The sequence below is a fragment of the Medicago truncatula genome, chromosome 1, assembly GCF_003473485.1.
Source record: "Medicago truncatula cultivar Jemalong A17 chromosome 1, MtrunA17r5.0-ANR, whole genome shotgun sequence".
NCBI classification, from domain to species: Eukaryota; Viridiplantae; Streptophyta; class Magnoliopsida; order Fabales; family Fabaceae; genus Medicago; species Medicago truncatula.
Genome location: NC_053042.1, coordinates 6,390,543 through 6,410,421, shown reverse-complemented (window position 1 = coordinate 6,410,421; position 19,879 = coordinate 6,390,543). Strand labels below are relative to the sequence as shown.

The window sequence follows — 19,879 nt, the reverse complement described above, 5'->3', positions numbered from 1 at the left end:
GAAACACATATGCATCTCTTCTTTGTTTGCTCAAAAGCTGCCAATTGTTGGGAACAAATAGGCATCCAAAACATTGTACTCGATCTGCTGGTGATAGCTAATGACTTTGCTTCCATGGTTTTGGTCTGTTTGACAGGTTACCCACACATCAAAGATATCTAGCAGCTATGGTTCTTTGGAGTTTGTGGAAAAACCGCAATTCAAAGCTTTGGGATAACACAGATAACTCACCGGCCTACATAGTTACCCGAGATACGAATGGAGTTGTATGCAAAGAGCAAAGTTGCCTATCCAAGCTGCCAATATTCCTCATGCTTGGAGCAAACCTCCTGCGGGAACAATCAAATGCAATGTTGATGCCGCGTCTTTCAACAACAATTCAATTATGGGGTATGGTATTTGTTTTCGAGATTCCTCAGGATCATTTATGTTTGGCAAATCTGATTATCTTTATTCTTCCACCACAATCCTAGAAGCCGAAACCATAGGTTTGTTGGAAGCTATAAAAATGGCCATCCTGGATGGAATGACTGCTGTCTTTTTTGTAACTGATTGCAAAACTCTGGTTGATGCACTCGCCACAAACTCCAACCCTCCTAATGAATTTGGTGACCTGATCTCCCAGTGTAGAAGTCTCTTACTTACCAGTCCCGATTTTGTAGTGTCGCATATTCGGAGGCAAGCAAATAGTGTTGCTCATAATATTTCTGTCCTAGTTGATCCTATTCGACATTAAAAGTATATTGATTTTTTCCCAATAATGAATACTTTTGTCTGTAAATATTACATATTTTATTCCATTCATAAATCTATTTTCTTCCCTATGAGTTCTAGTCTCAATACGAATACTAGTTTTATTTACTATTCATATATTAAAATTTGAATCTACCACACCAATTTGTTATGTATGGATGATGGGATTCCTTTGATACAGAACCAATCAGTCTTTTTTTCTCTGACAGATAGCTGGAGCATCTCTATATCACACTAGCCCCCATATTTTCAATATTGTACCAACAACTTTGTATTCGTTGAGTATGAATGAAATGGCTTAACTTTGCCTTTGCTCAAAAAAAAAAAAACTTTTTCAAGAGATGTTTCATTACAAGGTAGAGTCTATCTCGAAAATGACATGATCAAAGTGGAGATTACGAGCGATACGCATGGCATGAACTGAACTCCACATCTCAAAACCTTGTGAATTATTGCAACTAAGGTTACAGTAGTAGGAACCTCGTCGAATAAAGACTATCACGGTTGGAGATGACATATAGGTCATAGATGCCACTGGCAAGTTTGTTATGCCAGAAGGCATTGATCCTCATACCCATCTAGAGATGGAGTTTATGAACATTGGCAAGTTTGTGTTTTCCATTGATGTAATGTATATTGCTTAGACTGTATATAAAAATAAAATAAAAAAATAAAAAAACGTACAAACACTTTTCTAAGATTCTCTTCCATCCATAACAGTCATTAAAATCGTATCAATTCTCTTCTGTCAAAAAAATAAATCGTATCACTTCTCAAAAGCTACTGTAATTTTTTTTCATTATAATCATATGTTTTTAAGAGTTTTGATTATCTTTAAAAACTTCAATATAAAGATAAAAGAGCCTAAGAAAATAATATATTTAAGAAAATGATTTTTCATTAAATAATCCTAAACAAACATGCTCAGTAACTCGACCAGCCAAGTCAATCCATTGTAGAAAAAATTGATATAGATCGATTTCACTTATGCCTTTCAACTTAATGCATTTGGTTCAAATAGCAAATAAGAAAGAAAAAGAAAATTGAGCATGAAAATAAAAACTTGGTTGAACTTAAATGATATGGTCACACAGGCTATGAAATGGTCATGCAGGTTCTTAACTGAAATGATTGACAAATAACAGCATTGTTATGCATATGACACTTGTGGTATAATTGCATTTCTTATTGCCATCAAGAACGAAAAGAACTAACGAGAAAGAGATAAATTGAAATTCGGAGTATTTTATTTTTTATGAATAAGAGATTCGGAGTATTGTTGAATCTGGTATCTATCACCATGGGTGAAGGTAGGTCATTTAAATACCTTTATTATGTGAGAATCATATATTCTAAGATCCTTATGATGTGTTAGTTTTCTATTCTTCTATGTGAAAACTATCATGTGTTGGAATACTAAAAGCTAGTCTTTCAACGAGGGAGTACTAGCCCATCTTTTCCAACCTCAGCGATGATGCGAACACGAAATTCACACTCTTGTATAAGTTCGAAAATGCAGACATCTCCAACCTTTATGCTATTGCCACGAACAAAATCCATCCATCCTCCACATAGAGAGTGACTTGTATGTATTTTAGTTTTAGTAACAGAATTAACAAGCCAGTGTTCTCCCTTCAAATTTTGAAGAAAAATCGGTGTATCGCTGTTTGGAAGATGCGCCGTCGAAAATTGATAGGGCATATTCTGCATTATATCAAATTATAAATCAGTATTAGCAACAGCTTCAATGTTAATGCCAAGCACAGTGAATAGGAAGAAAATTTTGCATAACAAATGATACGACCAATAAACTTTAAATAGGCAACATTTGAGGAGAAGGAAAGTTAAAATTGCAATATCGTTCAATACAAAATTTTAAGCAACGGAAACTATGATAACAATAACAATTGGTACTTCTTGGAGAAATACAGCATTGTAATTGCACAGAACTGAAGACAATTGGTATATTAAAAATCACAAAAAGGGAACAACTCACAATAGTACGAGAACCACTGACATTGAAGGCTTTAATTATTTTAACAAAATATGGAAATGAGGAGGAAAATGACTGGGCTATCTTTTCCTCAATAAGTGCTGTTGACTTTGACAGTGAAGCTCCGCTGAGAATACAATGGTCGTCTACCTTCCCACTTCTATGCGGGCTGGCTGCCTCTGAGGAATTGAACAGTTCAATCATGAGTTAAAAATAAAAGGATAAGCTCTGTTATGAATATCTGGATTTGAATGCAAAATACTTTTCCCTAGACAAGTATCAGTTTGCTAGGGAAGATCAGATGAGTTATAATACATATTTTTGAGAACCAGAATGAAATCAAATGCAGTGGTGTGCTTGGGCTATAAGAAAAGTCAAGGAAATCAAAATCTATAGTTCAAACATTCACACGGAGGAAAACTAATTGTAGTTCTTGTTTATGTTGATGATATTAAGGTTACCAGAGATTACTTGACTGAGAGACAGTTTAATAGGAGCCATTAAGGGAAAGGCCAAAATGAAGAGAAGTAGTATTATCGATGGCAGATGGCAGACCATGACGGAAAGCCAAAAATCCCCATAGGCACCGCCATATCCACCACAAAACACCATGGTTATGTCATCCTTCACAAATAGGTCATGCCGGTTGTTAAAAAATCCACCACCGCAATCCGCCATGGCCGATATTTGACAACACTCGAGATAAAAGTGCTTAGTTGGCAAGCTAGCTAGAGATAGGGAGAGAAATACACATGGGAGAGAGGAATATATATAGAGAGGTGGTGAAAAATTGATTTATTTGAACTAGGCCGATATGTCATTTTTAAGTAAAAGCATGTGACATAACAACAAAACTATAAGCCGATACATCATGTATGAACATCAAAATAATACATGATTCAAGTCATAAATCAAATGAAAAAAGAAAAGTGGTTGGTAATACAAAGTTAACCAAAAAAAAATGGTTAGCTACTTTAAGTTTAGCTAGTGATTCAATATGAATATAAATCAGAATTTATCATAGTCAAAATAGATACACACTAGATATTCGTATTGACTGGGTTCCATTTAATATCGTAAAAGTTAATGGAAAAGAAAGAAATATTTTAACCTGGGTGTTGCTTGTTACAAGTCACCCAAGCATGTGCTCTCGCACCCCAATTAGCAGCAGCTTTTGGTGATCTTCTTCTCCTCTTGGTTCTTTTTCCAGTTGGTATGAAGGGAGACTGAATAGCTGTGGTCTTAGGGACTGCATCATCCGTGAACTGCTCAGGAGAATCACCACCATTAGAATCAGTATCGACTTCTTCAATAGAATTGTTTGTTTCCGATGCATTGCTACCCCCTTGTGCTGTTTGAGCATGGCCGCATTTTTCGACAAAATAAGAAGCTTCTTTCTCACAGAAGCTTTCTCCATCAAAGATTAAAACCTCGAAGTGTGATTCACCATTGTACTTACAGACAAGGAAATCATTAGCTTTCAACGAGTGATCGTTCATGAATTGTTGCCAACCGTCCACGAAGTAAACAAAGCCATCTCTAGTTGTCAGCCTTATATTCCATGTAACTCCACTAGGACCTTTAAGGGTCACATTTTCTGGCAACTTCTTATTTAAATTGTCTGAAAATGTTTTAGGAAGTGCCTGCAATAAAAGTATAAATTTCCAAATGAGAATAAGAAACATTAAGCTCAAGAGAGCCTAAGAGGGATATTTGCGGATTAATGTATATATCGGAAAGCTAAACATAATTATTTGCTTGAGAAACAGCCATTAATCATCTCAAGTACATGATTTACATAGATAGTGTTTGCCGAACAAGGAAAAGAATAATAAACCAAGAAAAACTGCACTAAAATCTCCTTATCCATTTCCTTTTCTTTACCTATAGCCACAAAAACATGGTTCCTCTCTTGCAATGTAAACTCATGATGAAGTGTCTCAAAAGCAAAACTAGAAAGAAAGAAGACGAAAAAAATAGATCTACAACTAATGTCACAGTTCCCATTATTTAAAAACAACAATAAATATGTATAGAATATAATAATCATTGCAAAAAAAAAAAAAACAGCGTATCCAATAATCAAAAGCTCATTATTAAAAATAAAAATCATCAAAAGCTCCAAACTTTCTTCAAAAGAACTAAATGCATTTAAAGGAATTAAAAAAAGCTAAAAATTTAAAACGTGGGCATAGTAAAAAAAAAATAGAAAAATGACGGTGAAAAACAGCATGCACTCAACACCCAAATATGAACACTTTAGAAAGGTTTCGTTTTTATTTTTCATTCATGTGGAACATGGAAGGAAAGAAAAAGAGGTAAAGGTTAAAAGAATGAAAGAAATACTAACAAGATGTCGTTCAAAATTGGTGTGAACCAATAGGGTGAAATGTGTGAATTTGAAATAGCTCCAGTAAATGTCTTCAACACCGCCACTAGAAGGACTATGAGCTTGTCCACATTTTTGAACAAAATATGACGCTGCCTTCTCACAGAAACTATTTCCATTAAAGATTAAAACCTCAAAGTGTGATTCACCATTGTACTTAAATACAAGGAAATCATTTTCCTTCAAGGAGTGGTCTTTGACGAATTGTTGCCAACTGTTCGTGAAGTAAACAGTATCACCTCTAGCTGTCAGCCCTATATTCCACACAATTCCGCTAGGACATTTAATGGTCACATTTTCTGGTAACTTCTTCTTTAAATTGTCTGAAAATGTTTTCGGAAGTGCCTGCAACAAAAGTATAAATGTCCATTTAAGACTAATAAACATTGAGCTGATGAATCTAAGAGATTTTGGTAGATTAATATATCCACCAAAGAGCTAAACATAATTATTTTCTTTGAGAAACAATGAAAAGAATAATAAACAAAGAAAACCTACTCTAATAAATGTTTTATCGCTTGAGAAACACATGAATCATTCCAATTTCAAAGTACATGATTTAAAACAAGGAAAACAATAATAAACCAAGAAAACCTACACTACAATCTCCTTTTACACACCCTAAAACTCTGTTTACGAGTTTGTTTTCTTCATAACACAAAATTCCCTCAAATTCAGGGAACTCCAAAATTGTATTGAATGAGAGATTAAATAAATTCTTTAAATCTAATCTATGTTGTTATAAAACTTTCAAAATTTCCTTCAAAAAAAAAAAAAAAAAACTCTCAAATCTAAAATATATTAATGATAAATATTCATTTATCACTCTCTCAATAAATATGAAAAATTTAACTGTTTTTCCTCTACTCTCTTCCCCCTAAAACCCTATTTTCCCTTCCCCTCCAAACTCACAAACAGAGCCTAAAGGAGTTTTAAAAATATGCAGACTCAAAACAAAAAAGCTATCCACAAAAAAATAAAAAATAATCAAAAGCTGAAAATTAGTACAAGAGAATTAAGTGCAGTTAAATGAATTGTAAAAAGATAAAAAATTTAAGAGATGGGCAAGTCAAAATTAAATGTGCATGTACTTACAAGTTGATGGTGAAAATCGGTGATGCTCAGAAAAAGGGTGAAATGGATGAACTGAAAATGGGTCCAATAAATGAGTTCCTCCAATGATTTGGTGCTTCCAACACAGTTTTGTGTTCCTTCCATGAATGTATGAATGAAATAAACAGAATGAGAGAATGAAATTGTTCAAAGCTTTTGGTAGTATCGAGAGAGAAACTGCGGAAGAGAAATGGTACAGGCTTTAAGCAGTTCACAAGAAACGGCAGCCAAACGGTACGAAATGTTTGAATGACTGACTCACCCTAATTCTATCACCTTTTATATTTTGTAAATATCTTTTTTTTTTTTAGGGAATATTTTGTAAATATCTTGAAAATGCTTAATTGCAATTTTAGTCCTCTATTTTTTGTTTACGTAAATCATTTATGATCTTATGTTGGATTTCTTCATGATCAAAAGTTCAAGATTACCGTTATTATTTCTCGTTTTGAAACATTTCAAATTATTGTTTAAGGAATTAACAAAACTCAAACTTAGAATTTAGAGAGTGAAAAACTCGAGATCGTTGCATTCAATGTTTGCGTATATTTTAGGGTTAGTCTTAACCGCTTTTATGTACTTTCTTTTGCGATTTGTTTTATTATGTATTCAATTTTGAGCAGGAAAGTATTGTTTACCGTTTTCTGTCAATTTTGATTTTCTAATTTTTTTTTTTGTCGTAGTGGTGTACGTAAACTTGTTCATGCAAGCTTATGTAAACTTAATTTACGTAAAATTTGAATTTCTAAACTTACGTAAATTTTAATAAGATAAGTATATGTGAATTCAATTCATAAACTAATTTCATGCTTGTGTATGTAAACTTGGAGTTTACATAAAACACAAATTTCGAAATATACATAAACTTTAATACCATAGACATACATGAAGTGAAGTTAGACCTTTAAATAACACTTGAGTACGTATGACTCACATAAGTATAAAAAGTGCATTAAAACATCCTTAAAATGCATAAATTCACAAACATATGCGATATAGTATTAATGAAAGAACTTGTGATTCAATTTTTATTTGGTCGTTTCAGCGTGATCACATATACATGGATGTTTGAGGGAGGGAGGGAGGGAGGGAGGAAGAGAGATTATCTTTCGTCTCAAAGTAAATAAATTAATTTGTCTTGAAGTTCAAAATAGCACACCATATAAACATATTAAAGACAAGGCTAAAATATGCATTTCATCCCTGCAATTAGGGGTCATTTGAAATTTCATCCCTGAACTTACTAATCCTTCCATTTTGCCCCTGCAAATATTAAGCATTTAAAATTTAGTCCTAATTACTTCTTATTGCCTATGTGGCACGTGATTACTGATGTGGCAATGACGTGGCACCATCTGACTGGGTCAAGACTTTGCTGACTCAGCTTTTTGTACATGAACTTCCCATTTTACCCTTAACGAAACAAGACCCATACGAAATGACTAAATTACCCCTGCCTTTGATCTTCACCTTCAACCTAAAGACATCATCATCATCATCTCTAGATCTGTTCTTTTTTTTTAACAAGTCTCCATATCTGTTCTTATAACTCAATCAGATCTCAATTCTGAAATTAAATTAAATTAGCCCATGACAAACTGCTCCCAATCCAATCCATGTGTAGAAGAGAAAGAAGAAATGGTATATGGACACCATTTTGAGGAGGATTCAAATTGATACCACGACAAACTGCAATCTTTTTTTTTTATGATTGTTTGCTCCCATGAATGAAATCGGAATCACAAACACCAAAGAACGTGATTCTTCTACTCGCCAAAATCAACCTTCCAGTTGCCGCTTCCCGTCATCGTCGTGCCTTTGTACATGTCATTCTGATTACTGTAACTCTCTTCGCCTCACCGGTTCCGCACTCTCCACCTTCGCCGCCAGTGAACCTCTCGTCGTCTCCGACGACATTCCCGCCGTTTTCGTCAACACAGTAAAAACTCATCAACAACAGCCACCTCCTCCAGCCACCGTAACAACTACAAAACTCTGTACATTTTCTGAAACATGTCGCCTGAAGCTTCCTCACATTTTTTCTGATTCAAGCATTTGTTCAATGTCGAGAAGCGAGTTTCCGAACTGGTTCATTCCAACCGCGCATCAAAATGAAAAGGGAGGAGAATAGTGTGCGGTGAGGATGATGCAACGGAGGGAGTTGATTGCGACAAGGAGAGCAGCGGAGCGAAGCGCTGCTGTGGTTGTTGATGGCTTCAGATACGAGATCTGTTCGAAATAACCATCTAATAATGGCCAACTTTACTTGATTTTGTTTTCCATAGGTACTCCATTCTTCAATGTTTTTTGTAAAATATGAAGAAGATAGAAGGAAGAAGAAAGGGAAACTGCCGTGAAAGAACAAAGGGAAGAGAAGAGAGGAAAAAAGAAATAGAAATTCAGGGGCAAATGAGTCTTTTCACGTGACTCAAATTTCATTAAGGGCAAAATTGGAACTTCATGTCCGAAATGCTGAGTTAGCGAGGTGGTTTCCCAGTCAGCTGGTGCCACGTATCTAATCACATGCCACATATGCAAAAATTCTTAATTATGACCAAATTTCAAATGTTTAATATTTGCAAGGGCAAAATGGGAGGATTAGTAAGTTCATGGATGAAATTTCAAATGACCCCTAATTACAGGGATGAAATGCATATTTTACCCTAAAGACAATTAAACCAATCATAATACACCAAATTAGATTTCTTACCAACTCGACCAACAAATCATCATCAAAACACCATATTAATTCGAGAGATTATCATATTGCAACCTGCAACCCCTTCTTGAAAAATAACTTTGTTGTGACCCAACCAAAGAATCCAACGATAGTCAACCAAATAAGAAAACAAGTTCTTGTCAAACGCTTATTCAAGACCAAGTTCATACGCATAAAGAGTTGTTGAACACCTTCATTATGTTTTACACCTTGAATACTCATCAAATTATTTACGATGGACCATACATTATAAGAGAAATGATAAGAGTAGAAGAGATGCTTACTAGATTCAATATCACTTGAGAAAGAAAAAAAAAACCAAGACATATCATGAATGGTGGGCATTACCCTTTTCTAGCCAAATCTTCTTTAGTTGCTAGCCTCCCTTGAAGTAACTTCAAATCATAACCTTGGTCTTAGACGAAACATCAATCTTCCACATCTTTTTCAAAGCCCTATCAGAACTGGATCACTAGATTGAACATTTATAAGTGAGATCAAGTGTTTATAATAAGAACTGACTCAGAACTCGTGAACATTGTTCAACAGCCGAATCCACCCATCACTAGCTTTTAATTTCGGCCTAACACCACAGGCAGTACCTTCCATTTCACGGATAACTTCTTCTTTCCATGCAAACAATAGCCTCCTCCACGGTCAACTCCACACCCACTAACCACTATCTCAACTAATCATATATGTCATGTTATCATCTTTAACGACACCAACACAAAACATTTTATGAGAAACATCCTTCAAAGGCAGCATACGAACTCATTAGTCAGGCCAAAACAAAATCCTTTGTCCATCTCCCCATTTTCTTCTAACCAGATCATAAAACCATCCATAAGTAGTTTCACGCCCTACACCAATTTTCACCAAGTCTCTCCACCACAAAGAACTTATATATACTTCCCAACTTAACAAAATCACCAGAAAACTATTTATTTAATCACCATTTTAAAGGAGAGAAGTTAATCTCAATGATGTCTCTATCTTGAAGACAGTTCTAAATCCACTTTGATAAAAGTTATTTATTAAAGACCTCAAAATTCTTGACACCTAGACCACCTTGACACTTAGGCAAACACACATTCTTCCATCTTATTCATTACCACCCAACAAAAAGTTCATTTGCAATCGAATTAACTCTTTAAACACATAAAATGGAGCTTTAAAGAAAGAGGATAGGGTGAGTTAATCAAAGTCACCCTTCCTTCAATTTACAATTTGTCTACTTTTTTCAACTAGATAACTTTTTTTTCAACGATGACACAATAAGATTTCAAGTATCAACTCTTTTTTGGATTGACACCCATCAAAATAGTTAAGAATATAAAAGGAAATTGATCAATACAAATATGTAAAAACCGTGAGATCGCCATCAAAGAATCATCGTTAATTATTCACACCAAAAATAGTATTACTTCTAGCAAATCACCTTCAAACCCAAAACCAATTATAAGCTTCACATAATAGATTTAAGAAACCATAGTCTCTCAATTCCCATCACACATCAAAATAGTATCAATCGCAAATTGTAAAATAGGAATAAAGTTAGAGCTATTTACGACACATCTCATAGAGCCTATTTCCATCCTCCTTGCTACCATCCCCTCCGATCTTTTTGCAACATTAAAGAAAAGGAACGGGGTCGGATATCCTACTTAAATTCTTTAGTCATTGTGAACTCTTTTATGTATGATAGATGTGACATAAAAGTCTCGTAAACTTAATTCAGTTGGTAAAGACAATGCATAAAATCTGCAAGGTTTTGGGTTCGAATCCCAGACACCGCTCTATGTATGATAGATGTGACATAAAGAGTCACCGTAAGCTTAGCTCAGTTGGTAAGGATAAACATGGCAACAAAAACTGCCCCCGCCCTAAATTTAATGGGGAAAAGCCGATTTAACTGGGTGCGGATGCGGGGAAAATTTTGATTTTTAGTATGGGGTGGGGCATGGGACGGGGGATACTTATATCCGCCCCGCACCCACTTTTTGAAGTTTACTTTACTAAATTTTATAATCTTATTTCCATAAGCACCAACATATTTTAATATATTATTACTTTTTAGAAACATGTTTATTATAATTATTTTGCTCTTTTGAAAAAAATTTATTAGATATTTAATTATTAATATAATTATTGTTTTTTGTTGCTATGAAAAAAATGAAAAAATATGTATTTTTTAAATATTTCATAAAAAATAGAGTTTTCGCCGGCGAGGGTGGGGTGGGGGAGACCCGTCCCCATTGGGGGTGGGGATGGGTGTTCAATTTTTACCCCCAATATGGTTTGGGGGCGGGTGCATAGAAGCGGAGGCGGGGATACTTAAACCCGCCTCGTTGTCATGCCTAGGTAAAGACAGTGTATAATATATACAAGGAAGTTTAACTCAGTTGGTAAGAACAATATATTATATATGCAAAGTTCGAAACCCAGACACCCAAAAAAAATGTGACAAAGAATTTCTCTTCTCACTCTTTCTCATTCTTAAATTCTCTCTGAATTTAGTCAATTCTCCAGCTCTCTTTTTTTTCTACCACAAATAGAGCACTCCATTTGAGGATTCAATTAGTGAATAATATGAAATTATTATTTCCTTAATTTCTAATGGATAATGACAATGTGCAACTCGTTTGGCTGTACACGAATGTTGAAACACCCCAACTGTTTTTGACTGGTGCTTACTAACTTTCCTTTTATTTTTTTTTGAAAGATAACTTTCCTTTTATTGAACCCATATGCATTGCTCCCGAAGATTCAATTTACAAGGGTTTGATTGTTTTGCCTTAAAAAGATTATTTTAAAAAAAAATCTAGAAATTTTTTAAAAGATTTTCTAAAAAAATTAAAGGAATTTCCATTTGTTTATTATCATAAAGATCTCTTAAAAAAAAATAAAAAATAGAAGCTCTTACACTTGGGGTTAAAAAATAGATTTTTGAAAAAGATATTAGGAATAGCTTTTTATTTCAAGGTTAATATTTTTCTAATAAAATGATTTTTTTTAAATTCGAAACGAACACCATTAAAGTAATAAAAGCCATTTTTTGGTTTTAAAAAATTGTTCTTTTATCTAATTAATGTGGGTTATTCTACTAGACATCGTCAAAATGGGTCTGGTAAAAATAAATAGATAAATAGATCCATGAAATGGTTGTCCTTTTCTCGGTAGATCTTGCCCTTGCTGTTTTATCGACCTCTAACAGAATTGCCCCATTTACAAAAGTATATTGTGAATTCATTTATAAGGCTTATGTACTTTGAGACAAATCAATAAAAGATGTGTTATTTGAACAACTTTTTTAGATGACAACTTATTTGACAACCATAGTTTTATAAAGAAAAAATAGATATTGACACGAAAATCAAAGCAATTGAGAGATAAAGTAAAATATCATATGAGTATGAGAGATTAAGTTGTCACAAAGGTTGTCCCAAAATAGATGTCATTTCTCAATCAATAATTGTATTGTATTTCCTCCTGTCATTATTATAAGCAAAAATTAACTTTTTAGGTTCATTCAATAAATGATATATGTGGTTTATATATAAACCAATATATAAACCACATATATCATTTATTGAATGAACCTAAAAAATGAATATTTACTTATAATAGTGACGGGGCGATCCATTAATGTTATTAATATATCATTTTAGTTTATTAAAAAAACATGGAGTATAATTTTTTATTTGTGTAGAGTGCATTTTTCTTAAGCGATGGAATGTGACCGCTATGTATTATTTTTATGCTCGATGGAGAAACGTGGCTAAATATTTTTCATACAAATTATAAGCTATTCAGGTGAGTTTAAGACATAAGCTTAGAATATAAGCTAATTTATACATTCGTTTATGATCGTAAATAATCAATTTTTTAGAAGACCTTTATTTTATTTTTTTGTTAAGTAAAAGCCAATTTATGGGTGTATCTTTTTTTAGAGAATTTTATGATCTTAGACAATATTTTTGAGACTTCTATATTATATAAAGTAAAAGCTAATTTATGTTTATTTTCAATCGTAAAAACACCTTTTTAACATTCTCTTTCACCCACAACACTCATTAAAATCGTAATACTTCTCAAAAAGCACTATAGTTTTTTTTTCCTTCATTATAATCATATCTTAGATTTTGATCATCTTTAAAAACTTAAATAAAATGTTTTTTTTAAAGAACTTAAATAAAAAAGATAAAAAGCCTAAAAAAAATTGACTGATTTTTCATTAAATAATCCTAAACAAATATGCTCTTCACTTTTTTTGTGTAGGATGCCACACATAACAAAGTCATGGAGTTTAACTTGGTCAGCGATCTAGATTATTGTATATATCGACTCGCATAAACTTAAATGACACTTAACATGAGACAAAAATCAAAATGTAGTTTTACCTCTACTAGACCAACATTTCACGAGCCTGCTGAAGGTTATAGACAATCACAAATTTACAATGATAAGATCTAAAAGCAGTGGCTTAGTAGATAATTAATACATTCTACCATCTTGATTAGTGATGATACAATTAATTGGGATGTGGAGACAACATAAATTTACTGACATGCATAAAATGCACAAGTCTTTTGCGACTCTTACCACAAAAAAATTCCATTTGAGATTGATTGATCTGTCTCACAAACAAGAACGTTAGCAAGTAGATGGAACAGTAGCTAGCTACATGTTATTAAGTTTCGCATGCCCAATTTGATGGTCAAGACCTTCCTTTCCAACCCCGGATATATGAACCTGCATCACATAATGAGAAACGAGCTCGAAAATGCAAGTATCACCAAAATTGATGTCATTATCACGAACAAAGGCTATCCATCCCCCACAAAAGGTGTGAATTGTTCTTCCTTTTGCATCTGGAACGGAGTTTACAATCCAACACTGGCCTCTTGAATTGCGAAGCGTAACTTCTGTTTTGTAGGCGGGGAGATGTGCAGCAGAGAACTGATAAGGGATTTTCTACAATGCAACAAATATTCAAAAGTTTAGCAATGACATTGATTTTAAACACAGATGCTAACACTAATTAGTTGTGAAATATGCATTACCCACCAAAGTGTATGATCCACTGACATTGAACTTCTTCATGATTTTCACAAAATTAGGAAATGGGGAAGTAAAAGCTTCAGCTACTCTTTGTTCGTCGAGTGCAAACAACATTCTCAAACCAGCTTTAGCCTGGGAACTTAGTTCATCTTCAACACGATGTTTCCTCGGTACAGCTGTCTTTGTTTACAGTTCAAACGAGACTGAAGTCATAATTTGAAATGTAGAAACTTTTACAGAAGGAAAATATTCAATGTTTATCCTTTTTGTTCTTTCTTTCACTATCAAAGTAACACACCATTGCAATTGTAAAAAAAAATTGAATTATATTCTTCTCTTTTTACTTGTGTAAATAAAATAAACTTAATAGAAACTTGTTGCAAAAACTTATGATATATGTCTACATTGCAATATAATTTGCTATCTAGTGGGCAAATAGAGGAAAAACCTTACCCGTCTTTTTATGGGAAGCTTTTGACTTGGGGGAAAGCCCCATCTTCTTCGAAGTAGTTGAAGCTCTACCTGACTTCTTGAATTCAATGGCTAAAACAGGTTCTTGACCAATCTTTGACAACTTTTTATCTGATAGATCAACCTTCGTTCTGCACTTTGAGCTAACTTTAGGTTTCTTTGGCATATATCTGGAAGTATTATGGCTAGCAACATCATGTCGTTCACTAAGCATACTACAAGCTAGTTTTCCAACCTGGCAGTCTAACCCATCTTTTCCAACCTCAGCAATGCGAACACGTAATTCACACTCACGTATAAGTTCGAAAATGCAGACATCTCCAACTTTTATGCTATTGCCACGAACAAAAGCCATCCATCCTCCACATAGAGTGTGACTTGTATGCACTCTAGTTGTTGGAACAGAATTAACAGTCCAGTGTTCTCCCTTCAAATTATAAAGAATAATCTTTGTCTTGCAATTTGGAAAATGTGACATCGAAAATTGATATGGAACATTCTGCATTGTATCGATTATTAATCAGTATCAGCAAGAGCTTCGTGTTAAGGCGAATAACAAGAAAACTTTACACAACAAATAATATGACCATTAAACTTAAAATAAGAAACATGTGAGTAGAAGGAAAGTTAAAATTAAAATATCGTTGAATCAAAAAGTTTGAGCAAGGACAAGAGTAGTAGTAGAAAAGGTCTCGAACTTAGTGTGATGTAGAAGCTTCTTGGAGAAATACAACATTGAAATTGCACAGAAGTCAATTAGTAAATGTCATAGCAGTAGAAAAGGTCTCGAACTTGGGGCCCATTTCGATTGACTTATTTTAGAGCTTATGTAAATAAATAAGCTTTTATGTATTATTCATAAGCTTGTCAAGGTAGTTTATGAAAAAACAGCTTATGAAGATACAATTTTTGTTAGCGAGAACTTATGAATTAACATAAAAGCTTATTTGTTTGCATAAGCTATTTAGGCAGAAGTTTAGAAGTTCGCCAAGCAGCATCTTCACTAAGTATTGAAAGATCACTCCAACATGCATTGAAGTGCAAGGACAAGAATAGTTCAAATCTACCCAGGTTGACTCATTAACTAGGACTTAGTATCAGTATGGATGGATGGAATCTTCATTGAGATCATCTTATAATAGTAATGAATACATCTGAAACGCTTTAATCTATGCTTACCATCCTCCATACATAAAGGGAGAAACACTGTTTGGGTAAAAATTACTCTGCCCCAACCAGATCAGTTTCTCAAGAAGATAAAACAGCATTATTTGGGAGATAAATTATAAATGACAAAAGGAAACAACTCACCAGAGTATACGAACCACTGACATTGAAGGTTTTGATTATTTTAACAAAATATGGAAAAGAGGACGTAAATGATTGGGCTATCTTTTTCTCATCATGTGCTGATAACTTTGATAGTGAAGCTCCGCTGAGAATATTGTGGTCATCTTCCTTCCCACTTCTATACAGGATTGCTGCATCTGTGGGATTCAACAATTCAATCATGAGTTTTAAATAAAATGATAAGCTCTGGAATAAATATAAGGATTTGAATGCAAAATACTCTATACTAGACAAGTATCAGTTTTCTAGGGAAGATCGTATCAGTTTTAGTACATGTTTTTGAGACCCAGAATGAAATTGAATTTGCTATACCTTCAACTTCATTACTATTTCCTGTTTGAAAAGGAACATGGACAGCACTAGCTGAACATTCTTTGCAGGTTTCTTCTGTTTCTCTGATCATACTGATTGGTCTAACCAACTCATAATTGGATTGATTTTTACCAGCAATAGCCAACTCAGGCTCCTGGTTCTCAATGGCGTCGCACCTCATTTTCTTCTGAACATCTCCAACAACATCCAAAGAAGAAATCATCTCGGCATCACTTTTCTGTCCTTCAATATTATTGAAGGTTAATGAATTTAGATTGCACTCAGAATGAAATGCAGCTTCTTTCTCGCATGCATTCTCACCAAATACTTGCACGGTGAAATGCAAGTGACCCTCGTATCTGAAAACCAAAAGGTCGCCATATTGTAAATGATGATCTCCCACAAATGTTGACCATCCATGATGGAAGAACAGATGATTGTCCTGCTCAACTAATCGAACTTGCCAAGTATTTCCACTAGGACCAGTTAATGAAACTAATCCGCATGTCGCGCCCTCCATTTGATGGACAAAACCATCTGGAACTCTCTGCATTAAAAGAATATACTTTCAAATAGAAATTCCAAAAGCATTTTATGATATCAAAAACAACAAATTGACATCATTCACTTGTTTAGATACATGATACTGGAAATTGAGGGCTGTCTGGCTCTAAGACTGCAAACTAGCTTACTGTTTATGTTATTCTCTGCATTTTTAATGGCCAATCAATTCCAAATCAATACTTTTTGGGAAAGGTGGGACTATCGGATCGGGTATTCAGAAACACCGACATAGTTTCTCAGCTTCTTATAGGCTGGGAGGGAAAGTGAGGGTAAGCCTTCAACTTGCTTAAGGGTATGTTTGGATGAAAGTTCTCGGAGGGGAGAGGAGTGGAGGACTCGATTTTCTTTTCTAAATCAAGGAAGTTATAAAATATTTCTAAAAACGAATTAAGAGTGATTGAAATGTTGTATGGTCGTAATTGACGTTATTCTTTCCATTTTTTAAAAATCTCAAATACATACAAAAATATAGACTTAGTCAAGTCCTCCAAAACCCTCCATCCAAACATACTCTAAAAGAAAATACTTTTGGCAATAAGAGCATATTCAGCTTGTCATTGTTGCATACAGATGCAATGTGCATGTTTGGATTCCCCATGAGTTCGACGAAATCAGAGTGGCACTCTGGTTTTGTTGCAGCTCCAAACTCTAGTTTTACCAAAACCACAATGACCCACGGTAATTTCGTCAAAGTCACCGTCAATCCAAACACACATTTAGCTATTGATCCTCAAAAGATAAACATATTTGACCCCATTTGCTTCCAATTTTACTTGTCCACAAAATATGTTGCAAGTTATTCATATACATAATAATATCACACATTCATAAAGATCATAATAATTATTACATTTAGGAGTATATAATATATATTGAAACATGCAATTAGGTCAAAAAGAAGAAATAGAGAAATTACCAGAGATTGAGAGGTTGAAGAAGGGTTAAAGAGGTGATAGAAGTGAGGTTTTCTCACATTTAACTTTCCCTTACACTCACGACCCATTAATCAATCGAATTCAAACCTGTTTCTTTGTTTTTAAATTCTAATTATTTTGAGTAATGTGAATGTGTTCTAACTAGCCAAAATCAATAATCAAACATTGAAAATTAATTTCCTCGAAATTTATATACTACTGCATCTTGATCCTTTGCCTCAGCGTAACACCTGGTCAAACAAAAATAATGAAAATAATTGATGAAAATTTACAGATTAAAAAATAATTGAAGGAGAGAGAGAGAGAGAGAGAGAGAGAGAGAGAGAGAGAGAGAACCTTTGGGTTCAGTAGTTACGAGGAGAAACACGGAGAGACAGTGTTGTTGTTGGGAATGCTTGTGTCTCTCTCTTTCTCTTTCATCTTCATCAATATGATATGATAATGGTGATCAACACTGTGTTTCATTGTCAGATTTACCATTTCTTAACGAAACCAATTTCCAATATAATAATTACGCTGGATAGGTCATTTGAATTTTCGTCTTTGAAGTTACTAATCAGATGTAATTATGACCACTTTTCAAATGATTAATATTTGCAGGTGGCAGATTGAAAACGAAAAATTCAAATGATCTCGAAATACCTATTTAAGCCAACCACATCGCTCAATCATCACTTGTCACATGGGTACCACGTCGCTAATGACAGCTCACCTAAGTAAAAAAACCTACTTAGTATCAAAAGCCAAATGATTAATATTTGCAGTGGCAGATCGGAAGGATTAGTAACTTTAACAACGAAAATTCAAATGGTCTATATTTGCAGGGATGAAAGACTTATTTAAGCCTAATAATTAATTGCATTTTTTTCGCTTCAAAAAAAAAATTAATTGTATTTTTTTAATGGATATTTTCATCCTTGAATTTGTACATTAAAAAAAAGGTTTATTTCGTCCTAAAATTAATCAAAATAGTTAAAACATTCTTAAATTTCATAAATGTCTATCAATTCCGTGACTCAATCAAGTTGGATCGTTAACGCTAATGATATATGAAGTTAAACTCTTATGTGGATGATCAAGTCAGATGCTATTTATTTAAGAAATTGATTGAAAAATTTTGATTTTTTTTTTAGTTTTTTTTTTTTAAATAAAAGTCGTTACAAATTGTTACGTTATCAAATCGATCTCTAAATTATCTATTAATGATTAAGATGATCCTTGAATTATGTCACTCACTATTAAATCAATCACTTAATTATTTATTTTAACTATCTAAACTAATTCTTGGTTTGGCTGCACAATAAGAAGATGAAGAAATCCTCACCATTTAAAACCGTGACTAGTGGCATAAGAACACGACAAGAAAAAGGCTTGTTTCACAAGGATATTTACCACGGGTAACAATCCCTTGCAAAATTGCCAATACCAAGGCCCTGGCAAACCACCCTTTGATAATACAAGCAAAACATGACATCTAATACAAACAAAACATATTATACAAGATAAAATTGTACTTTTAGATAATCTACTTAAATGAATACTTTACATGCAATATATGTGCAAAGAAAAAAATGTCAAAAATTTTTGATCAATTTTGTCCCTAAATACATGACATCTGAGTTGACAATCCACATCAGTGCTTAACGTTGCATGTCATCATAATTAATGACCTAACTTGACGGATGGATAAAATTGATCGATGCTTGTAAACAGACCCGACCTTGAGGGAGTGCAAGGTGCTCTAACAGGGCGGACCTCCAAATGTTACAAGCCTCAAACAAAAAATTATGTCTAATATTCATCCCCCATTTAAATAAAAAAAATATATGTTACTTATTTTTCTTTCTTCGGTACACGTTTGAGTTTTTCTTTAGACTCTAGTTCTCATTCCTGTACATAAATCTGATACTATCAAACCATCCTAATCTGTAAAATCACTTAATCAGTCAAATTGGAAAGTTATTTTATTAAAAGAATCACAACAATCATTTTTTTTCCGCATAAACCATTCGCTTTCCCTTCCCACAACGAATGAGTGAAGAATCCAAACGACACTGTTAGGTAAATTTCATCTCTTTCACTTAATTTTTTTTATTTCGTTTCATGAAGATTTTATTCTGATTTTTTTAATGAAGTTTACCTACACAAAAAAATTACATTTTTATTTTAATAGGGGCTTTTTTTTTTTTAACAAAGCAAAATGAGATATATTAACA

General features: G+C 33.6%; 3 protein-coding genes across 4 annotated transcripts; 1 reads left to right on the top strand and 2 right to left on the bottom strand.

Moving 5' to 3' along the window:
* The first annotated feature begins 268 nt into the window (after positions 1-268).
* Positions 269-736, top strand: LOC112417943 (uncharacterized). The gene has a single exon (XM_024774113.1). The coding sequence runs from the start codon at positions 269-271 to the stop codon at positions 734-736; it is 468 nt and encodes a 155-aa protein (XP_024629881.1).
* A 1,242-nt stretch (positions 737-1,978) lies between these two features.
* Positions 1,979-6,511, bottom strand: LOC11419208 (B3 domain-containing protein REM16). Of its 2 annotated transcripts, XM_003589220.4 has the most exons (5): positions 6,231-6,511; positions 5,097-5,480; positions 3,858-4,389; positions 2,750-2,925; positions 1,979-2,457 (listed from the first exon to the last, which is right to left on the bottom strand). In XM_003589220.4, exons 1-5 carry the CDS (start codon positions 6,351-6,353, stop codon positions 2,185-2,187), a joined length of 1,488 nt encoding a protein of 495 aa, XP_003589268.3. In that variant the 5' UTR covers positions 6,354-6,511; the 3' UTR covers positions 1,979-2,184. The 2 variants fall into 2 exon arrangements, with proteins under 2 accessions (XP_003589268.3, XP_039688815.1); XM_039832881.1 differs by lacking the exon at positions 2,750-2,925 and having other exon boundaries at positions 2,216-2,457.
* Positions 6,512-13,342: 6,831 nt separating this feature from the next.
* LOC11413060 (B3 domain-containing protein Os11g0197600) lies at positions 13,343-18,160 on the bottom strand. The gene is made up of 7 exons (XM_003589218.4): positions 18,000-18,160; positions 17,645-17,893; positions 16,165-16,711; positions 15,814-15,989; positions 14,485-15,001; positions 14,038-14,207; positions 13,343-13,944 (listed from the first exon to the last, which is right to left on the bottom strand). Exons 2-7 carry the CDS (start codon positions 17,729-17,731, stop codon positions 13,651-13,653), a joined length of 1,791 nt encoding a protein of 596 aa, XP_003589266.1. The 5' UTR covers positions 17,732-17,893; positions 18,000-18,160; the 3' UTR covers positions 13,343-13,650.
* Positions 18,161-19,879: the final 1,719 nt, after the last annotated feature.